The sequence below is a fragment of the Pristis pectinata genome, chromosome 10 (assembly GCF_009764475.1).
Source record: "Pristis pectinata isolate sPriPec2 chromosome 10, sPriPec2.1.pri, whole genome shotgun sequence".
Lineage (NCBI taxonomy): Eukaryota > Metazoa > Chordata > Chondrichthyes > Rhinopristiformes > Pristidae > Pristis > Pristis pectinata.
Window position 1 is genome coordinate 24,172,521 of NC_067414.1, and position 17,283 is coordinate 24,189,803.

A 17,283-nucleotide genomic window follows, 5' to 3' on the forward strand; every position below is an offset into this window, starting at 1 on the left:
TAAAAATAAATAAATAAATAATGCTACAGAACAATCTGAGGGCAAAACTTGTAATAATAATGAAAGTAGCAATTAGACGCACAGTATCTCTTGTGAGATTACTCTGTAAGAAGCAAATGTTACCTTAAAAGAAAAAAATATTTTTGGACCAATCAGGCAAACTATTCGGATGAGAAATTTTGAATTGCATTTGTATTAATTTGTACAAAAATGTTGTCAAATATCTGGTTGCAAATGTTTAAAAAGTTTCTTTTGAGAGGAGGAAAATTAAAAACTCCTTTAATGATTTGTTTTCTTTTATGTTGATTGTAGGTTTTGTCTAAAGAACCGCAGCTGTTGGTATTTACCATTCCTATTTTTGAGCCATTGCCCTCTCAGTACTACATCCGGGCTGTGTCTGATCGGTGGCTGGGAGCAGAGGCCGTGTGCATAATTAATTTTCAATATCTGATTCTGCCAGAGAGACATCCCCCTCACACTGGTAATGTAACTATAAAGCATTTATTTATATATTACTGAGACATAGCAGTCACCACTCTAGGTGGCTCAGTAGTTTATTCAATGCACAGCTGAGCAGTGCAAATAAGGTCCTGAATTTGTTTCATAGCTGTAGTTAGATGATCTTTGTTAGGGTAATTAATTATAGAAGTCCTACAGCTGACCTCAGCAACTCTGCATTAGGTATGGGGGGGAGGGATAAAAAGCCAAATTTTAAGATCCTGGTGATTCCTACTGGGAGTGCAAGCATATGAACATTGGATTGTTTGTAATGCAACTAGGGTTTTACTAAGCAGCCAGCATTCTTCAATCATGATCCCACACAAATGACAATTATTACCATTATCAAGGCTCAGTGATAGCAATTTTGTCTCTGAGCAGAAGGTTATGGTTCAAAGCCCATTCCATGACTTAAGCACCTTAGTTGGACTGACATTTCAATGCGGTTTTAAGGGAAGGTACATTATTGGAAATGCCTTTTTAAAACTGAGGCCCCATCGTCCTCAAAGGTATATTCCATGAAGCTGTTTGCAGAGAAACATAGGGACAATTTGTCATGATGTTGAGGCTGGCATTAGCTCATAAGATAAGTGGAAATCAGTTTTTAAGGGCCTGTAGTGAGGTGTATCTGGCTATTATTATTCCAAAGCCCAGGACATCACTACAGGAGTTCCTCAAGGCAGTATTCTTGGGCCCAACTATCTTCAGCTGCTTCATCAGTGAGCTTTCTTGCATCATAAGGTTAAAAGTGTGGATATTCACTGATGATTGTGCAACTTTCACTTCCATCTGCAACTACTCAGCAAAAGAAGCAGTCCATGCCTGCACGCAGTGATACCTGGACAATGTTCAGGTGTGGGCTCATAAATGACAAGCTGCGTTCATGCAACAAAAATGCCAGGCCATGACCATCTCCAACAAGAGAAAATCCAACCGGCTACCCTTGATATTCAAAGGAATTATCATCCCTCCAGCATCAATATCCACCATCAATATCCTGGCTGTCTCCTTTGACCAGAGATTCAACTGGACCAGCCACATAAATACTTACACCGAAAGCCTTTCCACCAGCCACAGATCAGGGACGTGACAAAATACTCCGCACATGACCTGCTCTCCACAGCTCCAAGACTTACAACACCATTCAGGACATAACAGGTTGCTTGACTTGTACCTCAACCACCACTGATATTCATTCCCTGTCTTGGAGCCTGGTACTCCCTCCCCAATCACTTTTTGGAAGATCATTCACCAGAAGGATTTACAACAATTGAAGATGGTGGCTCACCACAGCCTTCTCAAAGGCAATTGGCAATAAATGTTAGCCTTTGTAGTGACACCTAGATCCTGAAAATTGAATAAGTAAAACAATTTGCTGTTTCTATCACCCTGTGGTACACAAGTCGACTGCTGCATTTGCCCTTGAAACAGCAGTGACTTTCCTTCAGATGAAGCTAATTGGCTGCGAAGGAGCTTTGTGACGAGCTGAAAACATGAGTTATTTTAAGCAGAGCTTTTCAGTCTTGTTACAGATAATTTCATTAAAAATGTTACATTTGATGAAAAATGCTATTGTACTTGTTGCTCATCCTCTCTTTCCCAAGGATGATAAGTTAATGAGCTGGAAGTTGAACAAACGCACAGTTTTGTGCATGACCCTCCAGCAACAAAATCTTTTCGTCTAGTGGGGTCCAGGGTGCTTTGCACATTTGGGGTACATGAGGGCCTTACCTCCACTTGTTCCTGTCATTGCAGAGCTAGTGGAGGGAAAGAAAGTCGGATCCTGCTGATGGGCTGGGGGTTAGATGTGGTGATGTAGAAACAATAGGGCAAAAGTCAGGTTCAATAAGTGAAAGGGTTAGGCTAAGCTGGACTGAGATAAGAGGTCAGAGTTGGTCGGGTAGTTAGAGGCCTGGTGTATGTATTAGTGAATGGGCAACCGGAGGTCAAAGAGATTGGTGATCTTGGATGTCAGGCAGACAGGCAATTTAATCAGGTCCGAGTGGGAATCAGTTGGATAGGTAATTGAGCACCCTGGTGGATAACAGCAATGAAGGTGTTGGGGATGGGATGGGAATGAATTCTAAAGAAAAAGAGGACATGTCCAGAGGAAGATGGGTGGCTAGGACTACACAACAGTGGGACAAGTAAGGTTGAATTTCCTTTAACTAATGCTGGAGTTGGGCTTGTTGCTTTACCTTGTTGCCTTGTTTGTGTTTCTGATTGGATATTATATTTTTTAGTGTCTCTCTTTATTAACTATTGTAGTTAAAATCTTTTGCACTCTTATTCAGTGGCTTTCCACTATGTGTTATGTGCGCTCATTTGTATCTCTTGACACATTTCTTACATGTATTGCATATTTAACTTACCTGTACTTTGCAGAATTGCTTGATCTGCAGCCTTTGCCCATCAATGCTCTGGGAAATCGGGAGTATGAAGCTCTGTACAAGTTTACCCACTTCAACCCAATTCAGACTCAAATTTTTCACACTGTTTATCACACTGACTGTAATGTACTACTTGGAGCTCCAACGGGTTCAGGAAAGACGGTTGCTGCTGAGCTGGCAATATTTCGGGTTTTCAACAAATACCCAACATCAAAGGTTATTTTGGTTTAATTTTTTCTATCATATTTGTAAGCGTTTCAGTTGAAATATTTAAATTTGTATGTTCTTTAATCTTCATAAAAGTATCTTGCACTACTGGGATAAAAACATTGTCTTTGTTTGCCAACACAAAGCAGACATTAATAGTTTTGAATGCCATTACATGTCCTTCCCAATATTCAATTGTTAATGATAGTCGAACTGAACATCAGGAGAGATGTACAACAGGTGCATCAATAACCGACAGTTAATTTCGTAGCATAGATTGATACATATGCCACTATTTAATATGTATTTTTTGTCAATAATATGGCACTTTAGGGAATTTGACTCCTGAAGCTTGATTTTTATGACTTTTGAACTTTGTACAATTTCTAGGCTGTTTATATTGCTCCTCTCAAAGCACTTGTACGTGAACGAATTGAGGATTGGAAAATCAGAATTATGGAAAAGCTGGGTAAAAAGTAAGCATCACATGTACTGTAATCTAATCAAACAGTCATGAACCCTTCATCAATGTCTCTGATTATCATCCTATTCATGGCACTTAATTCTTTTGAATCTGACAGATCTTGTCATAGGCTTGCCTTACAGTTCTCACACTTACAATAATTTTATGTTTTTTTAAATACTCAACCATCTATAGAAATATGTGGTGTAGATAAAACTGATATAGCAATCATCAAAATAGTTCTGTAAATGTTTGCCCCTTTGAGTTGTGGTGGTTTCAGCTCATGCATTGTCAGATGCTTATTCCACCTGAAACTCCGCAAGTAATTTGAACGACCCTTTTTCAGAGCAACTTACTACTTATTTTGAGTAATACGCAAAAAGTGCTGAAGGAACTTAACAGGTCAGGCAGCATCCATGGAGGGAAATAAACAGTCGATATTTCAGGCTGAGGCCCTTCACCAGGACTGGAAAGGAAGAGGGCAGAAGCCAGAATAAGAAGGTGGGGGGGACGGGAGGAGCACAGGCTGGCAGGGGATAGGTGAGTTCAGGAGATAGGTGAGTTCAGGAGATAGGTGAGTTCAGGAGATAGGCGAGTCCAGGTGAGAGGGGGAAGGTAGGGGGGAGGGGGAGAAGATGTAATAAGCTGAGAGGGACTCGCCTAACCCCCGCCTGCATGTGCTCCTTCCCTTCCCCCCACCTTCTTATTCTGGCTTCTGCCCTCTTCCTTTCCAGTCCTGATAAAGGGTCTCGGCCCATAACGTCGACTGTTCATTTCCCTCCATGGACGCTGCCTGACCTGCTGAGTTCCTCCAGCACTTTTTGTGTATTGCTCCAGATTCCAGCATTTGCAGATTCTTTGTGTCTTTTTTTTGTTGAGTGTTATTATTATTTTTCAGTTTCTTTTAATGTAAGATCCTGCTCTATAACTTAAATAATGTCACTTTAGAAAAAGGAGGGAGAGAGAAAAAACAGGAAAGGTTATTTTTAGTTTAACTTTCCTTATCATTTTTGTAAATATTTTATTCAAAGTGTTTATGATGAAAGATCATTGACCTAAAACAACAGTCGTGTACCTCGCTTCACAGATGCTGCCTGACCTGTATGTTTCCAGTATTTCCAGTTTTAATTTCATATTTTCAACAAATGCAACAGTTTGCTTTTGAAAATGTGAGCCTTGGAGTGACTCTCTTTTCAAACCTACACTTGATCTTTTAATTACAGAGAATCATTGCCACGGGTTCCAAATTATCTCCCTTTTCTCAAAAAAAAACTTCATGTACCAATGGTACAATGAAACTGCAATTGCATTGCTACTTTTAGTTTTATTTCTAATTCAAAAGCTAATTGTAATGCTCCTTTTATATTGACGTAAAAGTGAATACATAAATCCAAGTGGATGTATTGGTTATGTTCCAAAATTCCATAAATTCTTGAACATACCCCACAGATTGGAGGGTAACAAATATAACCCCAGTATTTAGAAATGAGGGGAGAGAAAACCAGAAAGCCTGACATAATAGTAAGGAAAATTCTGGAATCCATATTCAAGGAGGTGGTAACAGTGCACTTAGAATGTAATAATAGGCTAGTGTAGAGTGAATGCATAATTGTGAAAGGGAAATAATGTTTGACACATCTGTTTGTTTTTTTGAGTTTATAACTAGTAGAATAAATAAACAACGAATCAATCAATATGGTGTATTTGAACTTTTAGGTGTTCAATAAGTCACCACACAAGAGATTATTAAACAAAAGTAAAGTATATAGGATTGGAAGTAATACCCTGTCATGAACAGGATAATGGGTAGAATAAGCAAATTGTTTTGTTTTTGTGTTTGAAGGTTATGACAGGTGGGGTGCCACAGGGCTTGGTACTGCGCTCACAGCCATTCACAGTCTATATCAATAATTTGGATGAGGGCACCAAGCCATGTTTTCTGCTAATACTACACATAGTGGCAGTATCGCTTGTGAGGAGGAGGTAGGGAAGCTTCAGCGGTATTTAGACACCTTATGTGAATGGTCAAGTACATGACGGATGGAAACATAATATGGAAATTTGTGAGATCATCACTTTGGTTGAAAAACAGAAAGGTGGAATTTTTTTTTAATGGTGAAAGATTGAAAGGTTTTGCTGTTCAGAAGGACCTGGGTGACATTGTACATAAATTACTGAAAGTTAGCATGCTGACAGACAGTTAGGAAGCAAATAGCATGTTCAAGTTTTTCTGCAAAATGATAACTTATTGTAAGGCTCTGTTGAAAATTATGGTATTTTGTTAAATATTCATTGGCTGTAACAAAGCAGGAACTTGAATAGAAGCCTAAGAATATTGTGTATGGGTCTAGTCTCTAAGAAAGAATATACTTGAGACAGAGAGAAATCAGGACTGATTCCTTAGATGTGGAGGTTGTTGTCCATTGAGGAGTTAGTAAACAGATTGGTTCTATAATCTCATAGAAACATGCAAAATTCTTATGGAATTTGACAGGATAGATACAGGGATGATGTTTCCCTTGACTGGAATGTCTAGAACCAGGGTTCACCATCATAAAATAAGAGGTTGGACCTTCATGACTGAGATGAAAAAAATTTCTTCACCCAGGTAGCAGTGACTCTTTGGAATTCTCTACTCTAGAAAGCTGTGGAGGCTCCGTTGCTGAACATTTTCAAAATTGATAGGTTTGGATATTAGGGGTGTCGAAGAATATGGGAAGTTGAAGGATACGGGAAAGTGGCATTGAGGTAGATGATCAGCCATAATCATACTGAATGGCAGAGCAGCCATAATCATACTGAATGGCAGAGCAGCCATAAGGGGCCAAATGACCTACCCTTGCTTTTTTTTGTTCAGCTGAGTCAAGTGCAACTTTCTTGCATCTCCAACCTAATACCAAGCTGTACACATCTCCACTTAAAATCTATACATTTTTGTTTATACATGTTTTTGAAAAATGTCAAATTATTTGGTGATCCGTGGTTATTCAAAAATAAAATTAATTCTGTATTACCCACATCTTATCTATGATATATATCTTTCTTCAGTGTAGTGGAATTGACTGGGGACGTGACTCCAGATATGAAGGCGATCAAAGAGGCAGACCTCATTGTCACAACCCCTGAGAAATGGGATGGCATCAGCAGAAGTTGGCAGAATAGGAGTTATGTCCAAAAAGTGGCGATCCTCATCATAGATGAGATCCATTTACTAGGTAATTATTGAATATTGGATGGAATTAGATACTCATAAGTTTGTATATTATTTTTTTTTGTCCTCCAATTTTCATCGTGTCATTTTTGTTTCCTAAACATAATGTTTTTGCCATAGGGTTCTTCCATGACCACCCTGCAATACCTCACTCATACCTTTTCTTCATGTGATCCTTTTACAAAAAAAAACTGTATAATTTTTAATATATTGAGGAAACAGCCAAGTGGTCTCCTGCCAGGCCTCTGGCAATGCTGTTGTGAGCACGACATAGGTATAGAAGCAATCCTCGAAAACTTATCCATATCAGCGAGATAACTTGAAATTTGCAGGAGTTGTTTACAAGAACAAAGAACTTGACCAGTGTATTATGCTGCCCATGTTAGTGTTTCTAACTTCAGCTGCAGTAATTTGTAAAATTTAAAATAAAGGTTTATTCTTCTCAGAGCAACATCATAAGGCTTCTACAAAAGTTGAAATTTTTGCTTCTGAAATCACTAGTCCATGATTAAAATTAAAAGCAATGGACAATAAAATTAGCAGATTGATCATGAAATTAGAAAACTGGTCATAGTGTGAAAACTTCTTGGATGATAAAGGGTAGAACTATCTGGAATTAAACAGCATTGTGCAACATCAGAAGTTCACAGACTCAGAAGTTCACAAGATGCATGCAGCACACCCAATGGAGGATGTGAGACATCTCCAGAAAAAGGGATAGGATATCATGAGCAACATGGTTTCTAAATTCAAGTTGATGGGCAAGATGATGGGATTGGGGGTCAGTGGGGTGGTATGGAGGTGATGAAATGATGTATTAATATTAATGGGTAGTTACCAGCCATCTGGGGCATTGGAATTTGATGACTGCTGAGATGGCAAATCAGAGGGTTAGTACCTTAGACTTTGAGGCTCGCATGGTCAAGATGTGGCTTGGAGATCAAGTGTGGGTGCAGGGTTCTTTGCAGGGGAGACTGTTGATAGGCTCTGATGCAGGGGTAGTAATGGTGACCATGAGGTGAAAAGGAAGTAATTCATTCAAAGGTCAAACATTTCCAGACCAGTGATCACATTGTTCTGGGGTTGCCCAACGATATTCGCTCTGCAACAGCATGGTCCAAGTTCCCCCATACATTTTAAAAGGGGCAGTGTATCTGGAATGACGTTATCCTGTGCTCTTGTGGAAATGGTGTCAGGAGCCCAGATATGGCCAGAGGAATTCACTTAGTGATATTAAATGACCCAGGAATGGTCGTTACTACATTTCACATCAGAGAAAAAAGGATTTTCAGTTACATAATCCCAGAAAAAAGTTGTTATACAATTAATTTGCTTGGCATTAATGTACTCATTACCAGCACCTGTTGCACCTTCACCGGCAGCACATGCTTGAAAATGATGAATGTCAAGGTATTTTCCTCACTAAAGTGGCCCAGAATTAAGTCCCAAGTGATGGGTTGAAATATACATTTGAGAGCACAAGTGTAGCGTTACAACTTAGGAAACAAAGGAGGAAACCTGTTCCTTCTGGGTTCTGAAGAACTTTCTTTTAGGTGCAGCAGAATCATGAAGGGGGACAATCCAGCACCTCCACCGTTCATCAGAAACATGTTTCCCAGGAGTTCCTTAGGTAACCAGCTTACATATGTAAGAAGCCTGAAGTCTCCAATTAGGTGGCTGCAAGTGACCATAAAAATGAGCCAAATAAATGTTGCAGTTGTCTCTCTACTAAGTTTACCAGTAGTGTGTCTGCTCTACAGCCAAAACACAAGTGCTACGTATAAGAATTTCTACTCTGTTCTTTTATTTCATAAATAATATGCATCATGCACATTGCAAAAATTGTCAATGCCTCTCCCTGTCTCAGATCTAAAAAGATCTGTGTATTTCTTGTAAAGCAAGATTAATATTTAAAAACAATTAAACGTGTGTTTATTTGCAGGTGATGAAAGAGGTCCTGTGCTAGAAGTAATTGTGTCCAGAACTAATTTCATCTCATCTCACACTGAAAGCCCTGTCAGGATAGTGGGACTATCCACTGCACTGGCAAATGCCAAGGATTTGGCTGACTGGTTGGGTATCCAACAGGTAAGGAAAAGAATTAGACCATGAGGAGTAATTGCAGATGATGGGCTGATACCAAATGGATTATTTGTGTCTGTACTTTGGAAGCACATATCATTTAATGATACATTTGCAGAATCCAATCAGCAGTTTGTAAGCTGCAGCTGACAGTGATGAAAGGAGGTGCCTTTTGTCTACACGACTGATGGTGAATTTTAATGAGCAATAACAATGAACATTTTGAATAACCACTTGTATCATTAAATAGAGCTCTATAACTCACTCCACATTTAATACTACATTGCCTTCTCTCATTTTGAAGCTCCTGCAGCATTAGTTTTATTATCTTAGTAAGAAAACATAATAACAAATACTAAGGACATGTAGCCCTTCCTGCTTATAAAGACTATTGATTGCAAACTGGCACAGTTTATAATGTTTATTTTTTACATGATAAACCCATTACTATGCCTCGATTAATGCATTAGTAGAATCTGAAAATAGCAAATACATAAAACTCTGGCTGTTCTCTTACCTCAGCTTTCTTTCTATCAAAACTTTTACACGGTTTTTAAATACCTCTAAATTTGGTTTCAATGAATCTCTGCGTTTCACCTTGTCTAAAACTCCTATTGTCCACATGCTGTCCTGCTTGCCCATCATGGCTGTCATCACTACCTGCATTGGCTCCCAATTCCCACAGTGAATCAAGCACTGAATGATCAGTCTATGATTTTGTTCCTGTACACCTTTCTAACCTCCTGCAGCATTCTCATCCCAGATGATCCTGCAGCTTGAGCTTCCTATCCATATTTTTCCCCCCTATTCAATCATACTTTCTGCATTTCCTTCTCTAAAGCCCTTAAATTCTGTCTGGAGAAACTTATTTAAAAACTCAACGCTTTGAGGAAAAAATGTTGTTACTTATTTTATGTGCACAAGGCATTGTTACTTTGTAATATTCTGGAGCATTTGATCTTTATTAATGAAACTGGTATTCATTTGCATATATAAGAGCAGATTCATTTTGTTACTGATTCATTTATACTTACTAAACATATCATGTGTATCCTCATTGTTTCTTTTTGAATGATATGCAATAGTTGCACAATGAACTTTTAGTTTTGTTTTACATTAAAAGAAAATGTGTAATTACTTTGGAGTTTGTAGATTGTTCCAGTTTCTTCATCTCTTTTGCTCTCCACCTCTGGCAGTACTGCATTGTTCCATGCAAGTAACCAATATTTGTGCATGACCCTAGAAGAGCATTGACACCTCATTTGTCTGTAAAGATTAACCACAACAAACTCACGTTTGTCACCTGATATATGTTTGCACACAAATGCAAGTATACTGTACATATAAGTGTACAAGTTTTAGCCCCTAGATAGAAATTAGCAGCAGCAACCTTGGGTGATTTTTATTTTTGTTCTCCATGGTCCTTCACGAATATATGGATATGGATGGCAATTGTAATACTGCATGTGTTGTCCCAGGTATTGAGTGACTCAACATTGAAGGGGGTCCTTCTGAAATTAAAAAAATTGCTGGAAATACTCAGCAGGTCTGGTAGCTTCTCTAGAGAGAGTGAAACAAAGTCAATGTCTCAGGTCTTTGACCTTCCATCAGAACTGACCTTCCAGCTTAGAAGATACAATGCATTATCCTGTATTTTTGTGAACCAGCTTTGAAGGAAAAGCAAACTGGTGTTATGGTATATAATTCTTTTTATTTTATATTAAATAGCAAGGTGTCATTCACTCTAAAGTAGGCAGAATGATGAACCAAAATAATAGTGCTTTGAGGTTTGTTTAATATGTTTTTTTTCATATTTAATTTAGAACGGACTGTTTAACTTCAGACCTTCTGTGCGTCCAGTTCCTCTTGAAGTGCATATTCATGGCTTCCCAGGCCAGCATTACTGCCCTCGCATGGCTACTATGAACAAACCAACATTCCAAGGTGAAATTTGAAGCTTAAAAAGCAAGAAAAATCTTTTAAAATGTCTAATCTTTCCTTAACTCTGTTTCTGTTCAGCCAAACTACATGGCATTGTGAACCACTGAGTGTTATATTGTACAGTGCTACAAATTTAACTGACCATTAGCTTCTGATGAGATTAGAAATTAAAAGCAGCACTTCATAAGTCAATGTAGTTCTATGATAATCTCTACTTTTAACAGTAGATGACATTTACAAGTGTTATATACTTGAATAGGTGTTGATTGCAAAAAATGAAAAGAACTTGGTGCACACACGCAGTTGTATTAGAAGTTTCAAATTGCTTCAATTATCAGAATATAAATTAACTGTAACAACAATAATCCATAGCTGGTAATACTTAATTATAATTATTTTATTGTGACGCTAAGATGGCTCATAAAGGTCCAGAAGTCAGAAGTTTCCTTTTAGATGTACACACTAATTAACAAAGAAAATAGTACAATTGTTTGACAGAAAAATTATCCCTTCATAGAACATAACATTACAGCACAGTACAGGCCCTTCAGCCCACAATGTCATGCCGACATTTTATCCTGCTCTAAGATCTATCTAACCCTCCCCTCCCACATAGCCCTCCATTTTTCTGTCATTCATGTGGCTATCTAAGAGTCTCTTAAATGTCCCTAATGTATCTGCCGCCACCACCTTTGCCGGCAGTGCGTTCCACGCATCCACCATTGTCTGTGTAAAAAAAAAATTCGATTCCTACATCCCCCCCCCACCCATACCTTCCTCCAAACACCTTAAAATTATGCCCCCTCGAGTGAGACATTTTTGCCCTGGGAAAAAATCTGGGAAACATTCACTCAATGGTGAATGAAATATGCAATCTGTTTGCTTTTTAATTTGGAATCTGAAATGCATCACCTGCCAGTGTGCTGGAGATAAGTTATAATGTGGCCTTTAAGGGGGAATTAAACAAGTATATGGTGAGGTATATTTGCAAGGCTATGGAGGAGGAGCTGAGTGTGGAACTACTCAATTGCTGTAGTAAGGAGCTGGCACAGATGCAATGGGCTGAATGGCCTCCTTTGCTGTTACCATTCTTTGATTGTATGATATCGGAAATCTGTTGTGCTTGTATGCTACAGCTGCTTTTTACAAATTAAAGATTTAAGCTCAACATATGATAACAAATATGCCTTAAATCAAATTTTTGAATAAAGAGCCATGATTACCTCTGACCTTTGTTATTGGAATTCACCAATTGCAGTGCCAAGAATGAGCAACGGAGTTTCCCAATAATAAACAAGCATTTGCAATTTTCAATTGCTGCTGCATTTGAAATAAGCTAATCCTGTCTGGGCTGTATGCTATCAGCTTAGTAAAGAAGCATAATATTGAAATGTAGAAGAAGTGAAGTCTTAAAACTGAAATATGACATGCTTATCTTATTTCACTAACAAGTGTTTATTAATTCCTTTGAGAGTACACTTCCTATTGATGGAGTAATAGCTGGAAAAATAAATTCTCAAATGTTTAACTGTTATGTTATCATGCTAACACTTGCACATTATTTTAGGTCAGACTAGTTATAGTTATATGGCTAAGCTTATTAGCTGTATGACATAAATGTGTGTATTGATTTGAGGAAGAGGGCAGTCTTGTCACCTCTGAGTAATTACAGCCTGACAATAGCAAAGTACTAAATGCTAATGAACAATAAATCTATTTTGGACTGTTCAACACAGCTGTTCCTAAGGCACCAGCAAGTCATTAGATGTCGAGCTTTTACAAATAGTTATTTTTCTTAACAGCTATTCGGAGCCATTCTCCATCCAAACCTGTGTTGATCTTTGTATCATCCAGACGTCAGACTCGCCTCACTGCTTTGGATTTGATAGCCTTTCTGGCAGCAGAGGAAGACCCCAAGCAGTGGCTACACATGGATGAGAGAGAGGTACAATGCTCAGCCTGAAATCTTAGTTTGGTTTGCTTGTTATTTTGCTTTCCAAAAGAATTATATTTATTAATATTGATGTTCTCAAGGTCAACGAAGTGAAAACACAGTCCTGATCGTCCCTATAAATGTGACTCCTGGCAAGTCAGCAACTTGTTAAACCAGAAATGCCCAAATTGAATGTTAAATGTGTTAATAGAAGAATAACAGCCTTATTCATTTGTTCTCCCTTTGGCTGTAGACATTGGTACATGCATTGACAGAACTATAAAAGCCTATTCCCAGACACACAGATATAATTAAAAAGGTTGAAGGTGTAAGATCACCATTTCTTTCATGGTCAATATGAAATCAAAGGGTCAGTGATGATATAGTAGAAGGGAACCTGAGAATTGAAGCCTAGAGGAAAGGTCAGAAGTTGGAACCTAGCACAAAGGTCAGAAATTGGGACCTAATACAAAGGATAAACAGTAAAATAAGAAAGCCTTGGTGGGGTTACAAACAAGTGCTTTACTGTGTAAGATTAGGGAGTGTGCAACATTGGTCACTCCTAGATCTACTTCAGTTTATTCTGCAGTTCTCCAAAATGAGCATTGCTTGTGGAAAGAAGCAAATCTGACACAAAAATTGGGCAAAGGTTACATAAAGACATGGCTTAGACATGGTTATTATTTCATTTCAAGGTAAGTACTTTTTTAATGGTGTGGCACTGAAATAGCACCAAGTGATCTAATTTCTGGACCATGACGTTTGATATATAGGGTCAGATAAAACTTCCGCAAACAAATTAAACTGAACACTAAACTCAACAGCTGGAGAAAGGATACACGTGAGCACTAGGGCATTTTCAGTCACTGAGACTGAAGGAATGCTCTGCATAGGGATCACATTGATGGCTCTTCTAGTGCCAGAGGACTGAGACATGAGAGTGACTCCCAGGTCCCAAGAAATGAAAAAAATATAAAGGAAAAGGGAGAAGAAGCACAGACTTAAGAAATTTGATTGCAAGAGCTTGAAGGACACCTTAGGGAAGTATCTGATAGTAAACAGGATTGAAAAAGCAAATCCAGAGATCTGCTTCAAATTAATCTGAAACAAAGATAAAAGGCAAATTTAGAACCAATGCAGGAAAATGTTTCACATAGAGTAATCAAAATTCCAGATAGTCTTATGGCATTAGTGTAGAATCAAAACTTCTTGGAATTATTAAAGAAATAATTCAATCTCATTGTGAGACAATTTAACCTTTCTGTACAGTTAAACCAAAAAAAAATCAGTCTGTTTTGATCAAGTGAATTGTAGCATGGTTGTTATGTTACCTAATGTGTACATCCTTAAATGACTTTATAACAGCAACATTCTCCCTACCTGGCAGACCAGGCAGTCAAAGTACCACAAAAATACTCATCACCAGCCCCTTATTCTGAATCTATGGCCCTTGGATCTAGTTTCTTTCACCACTTACCCTGTCAAGACCCTCTGAATTCTTTCCTTCAATAAGTCATAGAGTTGTGCAACATAGAAATGGGCTTCTCGGCCCACCATATCCATGCCAACCTTTTTGCCCAACTACACTAATCACACTTACCCATATTAAGCCTGTGTCCAATCAGGTGCCTGTCTAAATGTCTCTTAAATGTAGTTTTTGCATCCAATTCCGCCAGCTCCTCTCGGAGTTTCAGATATCAACCACTATGTAATAAAAAAAAGCCTTACCCCTCAAATCCCCTTTAAAACTCTTTCCTCTCACATTAATCCTATGTCCTCTTGTTTTTAATATGCCTACCATGAGAAAAAGATTCTGACTATCTACCCCTCTCATAATCTTATATAGCTCTATCAGGTCACCCCTCAGCCGCCTTCACGCCAGAATAAACAAACCTAGCCTTTACTAATTCCTCCAGTCCAGGCAACATCCTGGCAAATTTCCTCTGTACTCTCTTCAGCAACTATATCCTTCCTATAGTGTAATGACCTGAACTGCACACAGTACTCCAAGTGCAGTCTGACCAGTGTTTTATAAAGTTGCAACATAACATCCCAACTTTTATATTCTATCCACCGACCTATGAAGGCAATCATGCTTCACTACTCTATCTACCAGTGCCACTTCTAGGGAACTATGGACTTGTACCCCATCAACATTCCTTAGTGCCCTATCATTTACTGTAAATGTCCTCCTCCTGTTTGACTTCCCAAAACGCATCACTTCACACTTGTCGGGATAAAATTCCATTTGCCACTGTTTTGCCCTGCTTTCCATCTAATTTGTATCCTGCTATAGCCTTAGACAACATCCTCACTATTCACAATGCCACCTATTTTCATGGTATCCTCAAACTTGCTGATCATTCCTCCAAGTCATTGATATATATCATAAGAAAAAGAGTCCCAGCACTGATCCCTGAGGTATACCACTGGTCACAGACTTTCAATCAGAAGAGCATCCTTCGACTACCATTACCACAAGGTCACAATTCATGGCCTAGCTACCTCCGTCAAAGATGTAGGATTCTAAAATCGTCCAGACCACTCGTCCATCTCCATAATGATAGCAAGCTGACCATCGCAAATGTCTGCAACCCGCCAAGTGACCTAATGCCTAATAATGAATTATAGCCTTTCGCACACCTAACTACCTACCCTGGGTACTTCAATAATCAATGTAATTTGTGGGGTAACTCCAATAACAGCACTGCCAGAAAACAACTGCCGGATTGGCCCTGTTAGGCACAACTTATATCTTGAAGCAAACCAACCTGGTACTTTCCATTCCACCAATGGAGGAAAGAATTCTTACCTGATCCTTTTTTCACAAAGAACAAGCATGACCACTCGTGCTCTTGACAAGCATTGCAGTTCATACTTCATTTTCATGTAACGCACACATTGGTCTTGAACCACCATTCATAAACTTAAAGCCAAAACTGCAGAAGATACTTAGAGTAGATACATAGCAACCACCATTAAAACTGTTTTACTGTCCTCCCCAAAAACTGCAACTACTTCATGGGATTTCTTAAACTGTCAACCACCAACTTTGTTTCCTGGAATTTTTATCACTTGCTGGATATGAGAAAGTGATCAGCACCTGGAAGTAAACAGGGAAAATGAAGACCCAACATGGCAACAGCATCCCTTCACTAACTAATGAAAGAGGTCTCATAAGATCACGGGAAATGGTGGAGAACATTGACACATGCCCCAGCTCAAAGCTGTGAAAACTCCTGCACTGCCAGAGAGCAGTTGCCTGACAACTACACCAGCAGGCAAGGGTCAGCCCGGATGCTTTTACTTTACTGCTTCTAATAAATTCAGTCACTGGCCTGCAAGAAGGACAAACAGATGGTAAAAACAGCCAGCTCTGACAGAGTCTTTGACCCAAAACACTACTGAAGCAATACATGTAGGTTCTGCTCCCCCAGTTAGTACCAGAGATTCATTATTTTCTTGATCTTAGCTCCAATGTTCTGGAGATGTTGCTAGCAAATTAGCAAACCAAGCTGTTTTGGGATATGGGTGAGTCGCTGGCAGCAGAACTGGACTTGAAAATTATCCTTTCTTTTAAGTTGTTTTGATAGAAGGCCAAAACAAAAGACTTTGCAGAATTTCATTAAAGTTTCTATTTTCTGAATTAAGTTTCCAGAGAACATAGATTCTTTATGAGTATTTTCTCAATATCCAGAAGTTCTTTAGTTTAGCAATCAGCCTTAGCCTAGCAGTGACTTTATGAGAGAGAAGTCCTGGTGTGTATGTTAGAGGACCAGTACCAGGACTAATTCCTGTAGGAGCCTATTATTAACCATGTGTGGGTGGCTGATTCGATCTCCAAGATGCACATAGGTCTTTCAGTTACTGATTGTAGAATTAATGTGTTGCATGGCTTTCATGATTTTGAAGTTTCAGAAGAATGCCTGTGCACTTAGGCTAGTGCCAAGGACTTGCTCAGAAAACCTTTCACTTGAACAACTTAAAAGAGGGGAAGACCTTTACATCCAATTCTGCAACTGGCCATTTATGCCCTGTGTGATACATTCAATCAGCCTATTGAGGGGATATTGCTGTTTTTAGTGTTGGTATCTGTCTGTTTAACAGGATGTCTTCCAGGACCTTGCATGTTATTGAGAGCAGGGTCAATGGGACGTTAGCTACATAGATCATCAAGTGGCTTGGCAATGGCCATTAAGATATGATATATCTTTATTAGTCGCATGTACATTGAAACACACAGTGAAATGCATCTTTTGTGTAGAAATGTTCTGGGGGCAGCCCCCAAGTGTCGCCACACTTCCGGTGCCAACATAACCTGCCTGTAGCTCCTAACCCATACGTCTTTGGAATGTAGGAGAAAACCGGAGCACCCGGAGGAAACCCACGCAGACACGGGGAGAACATACAAACTCCTTACTGACAGCAGCTGGAATTGAACCCGGGTCTCGGGCACTGTAATAGCATCATGCTAACCGCTACACTACTGTGCTGCCAATTATCTTGGATTGATGCCTGATGCTTGTAATGATGTGGACGTTGGTGAATAGTTTAGCTG

The 17,283-nt window shown here is 39.0% G+C and overlaps 1 protein-coding gene across 1 annotated transcript in view; it reads left to right on the plus strand.

The window, feature by feature from the left end:
- ascc3 (activating signal cointegrator 1 complex subunit 3) overlaps positions 1-17,283 on the plus strand; it is a 343,029-nt gene that overhangs the window by 224,736 nt on the left and 101,010 nt on the right. Inside the window, 7 exon segments of the mRNA XM_052024551.1 lie at positions 313-481; positions 2,884-3,104; positions 3,486-3,571; positions 6,607-6,773; positions 8,712-8,857; positions 10,675-10,795; positions 12,595-12,737. Of these exon segments, the coding sequence (XP_051880511.1) occupies positions 313-481; positions 2,884-3,104; positions 3,486-3,571; positions 6,607-6,773; positions 8,712-8,857; positions 10,675-10,795; positions 12,595-12,737 (1,053 nt within the window).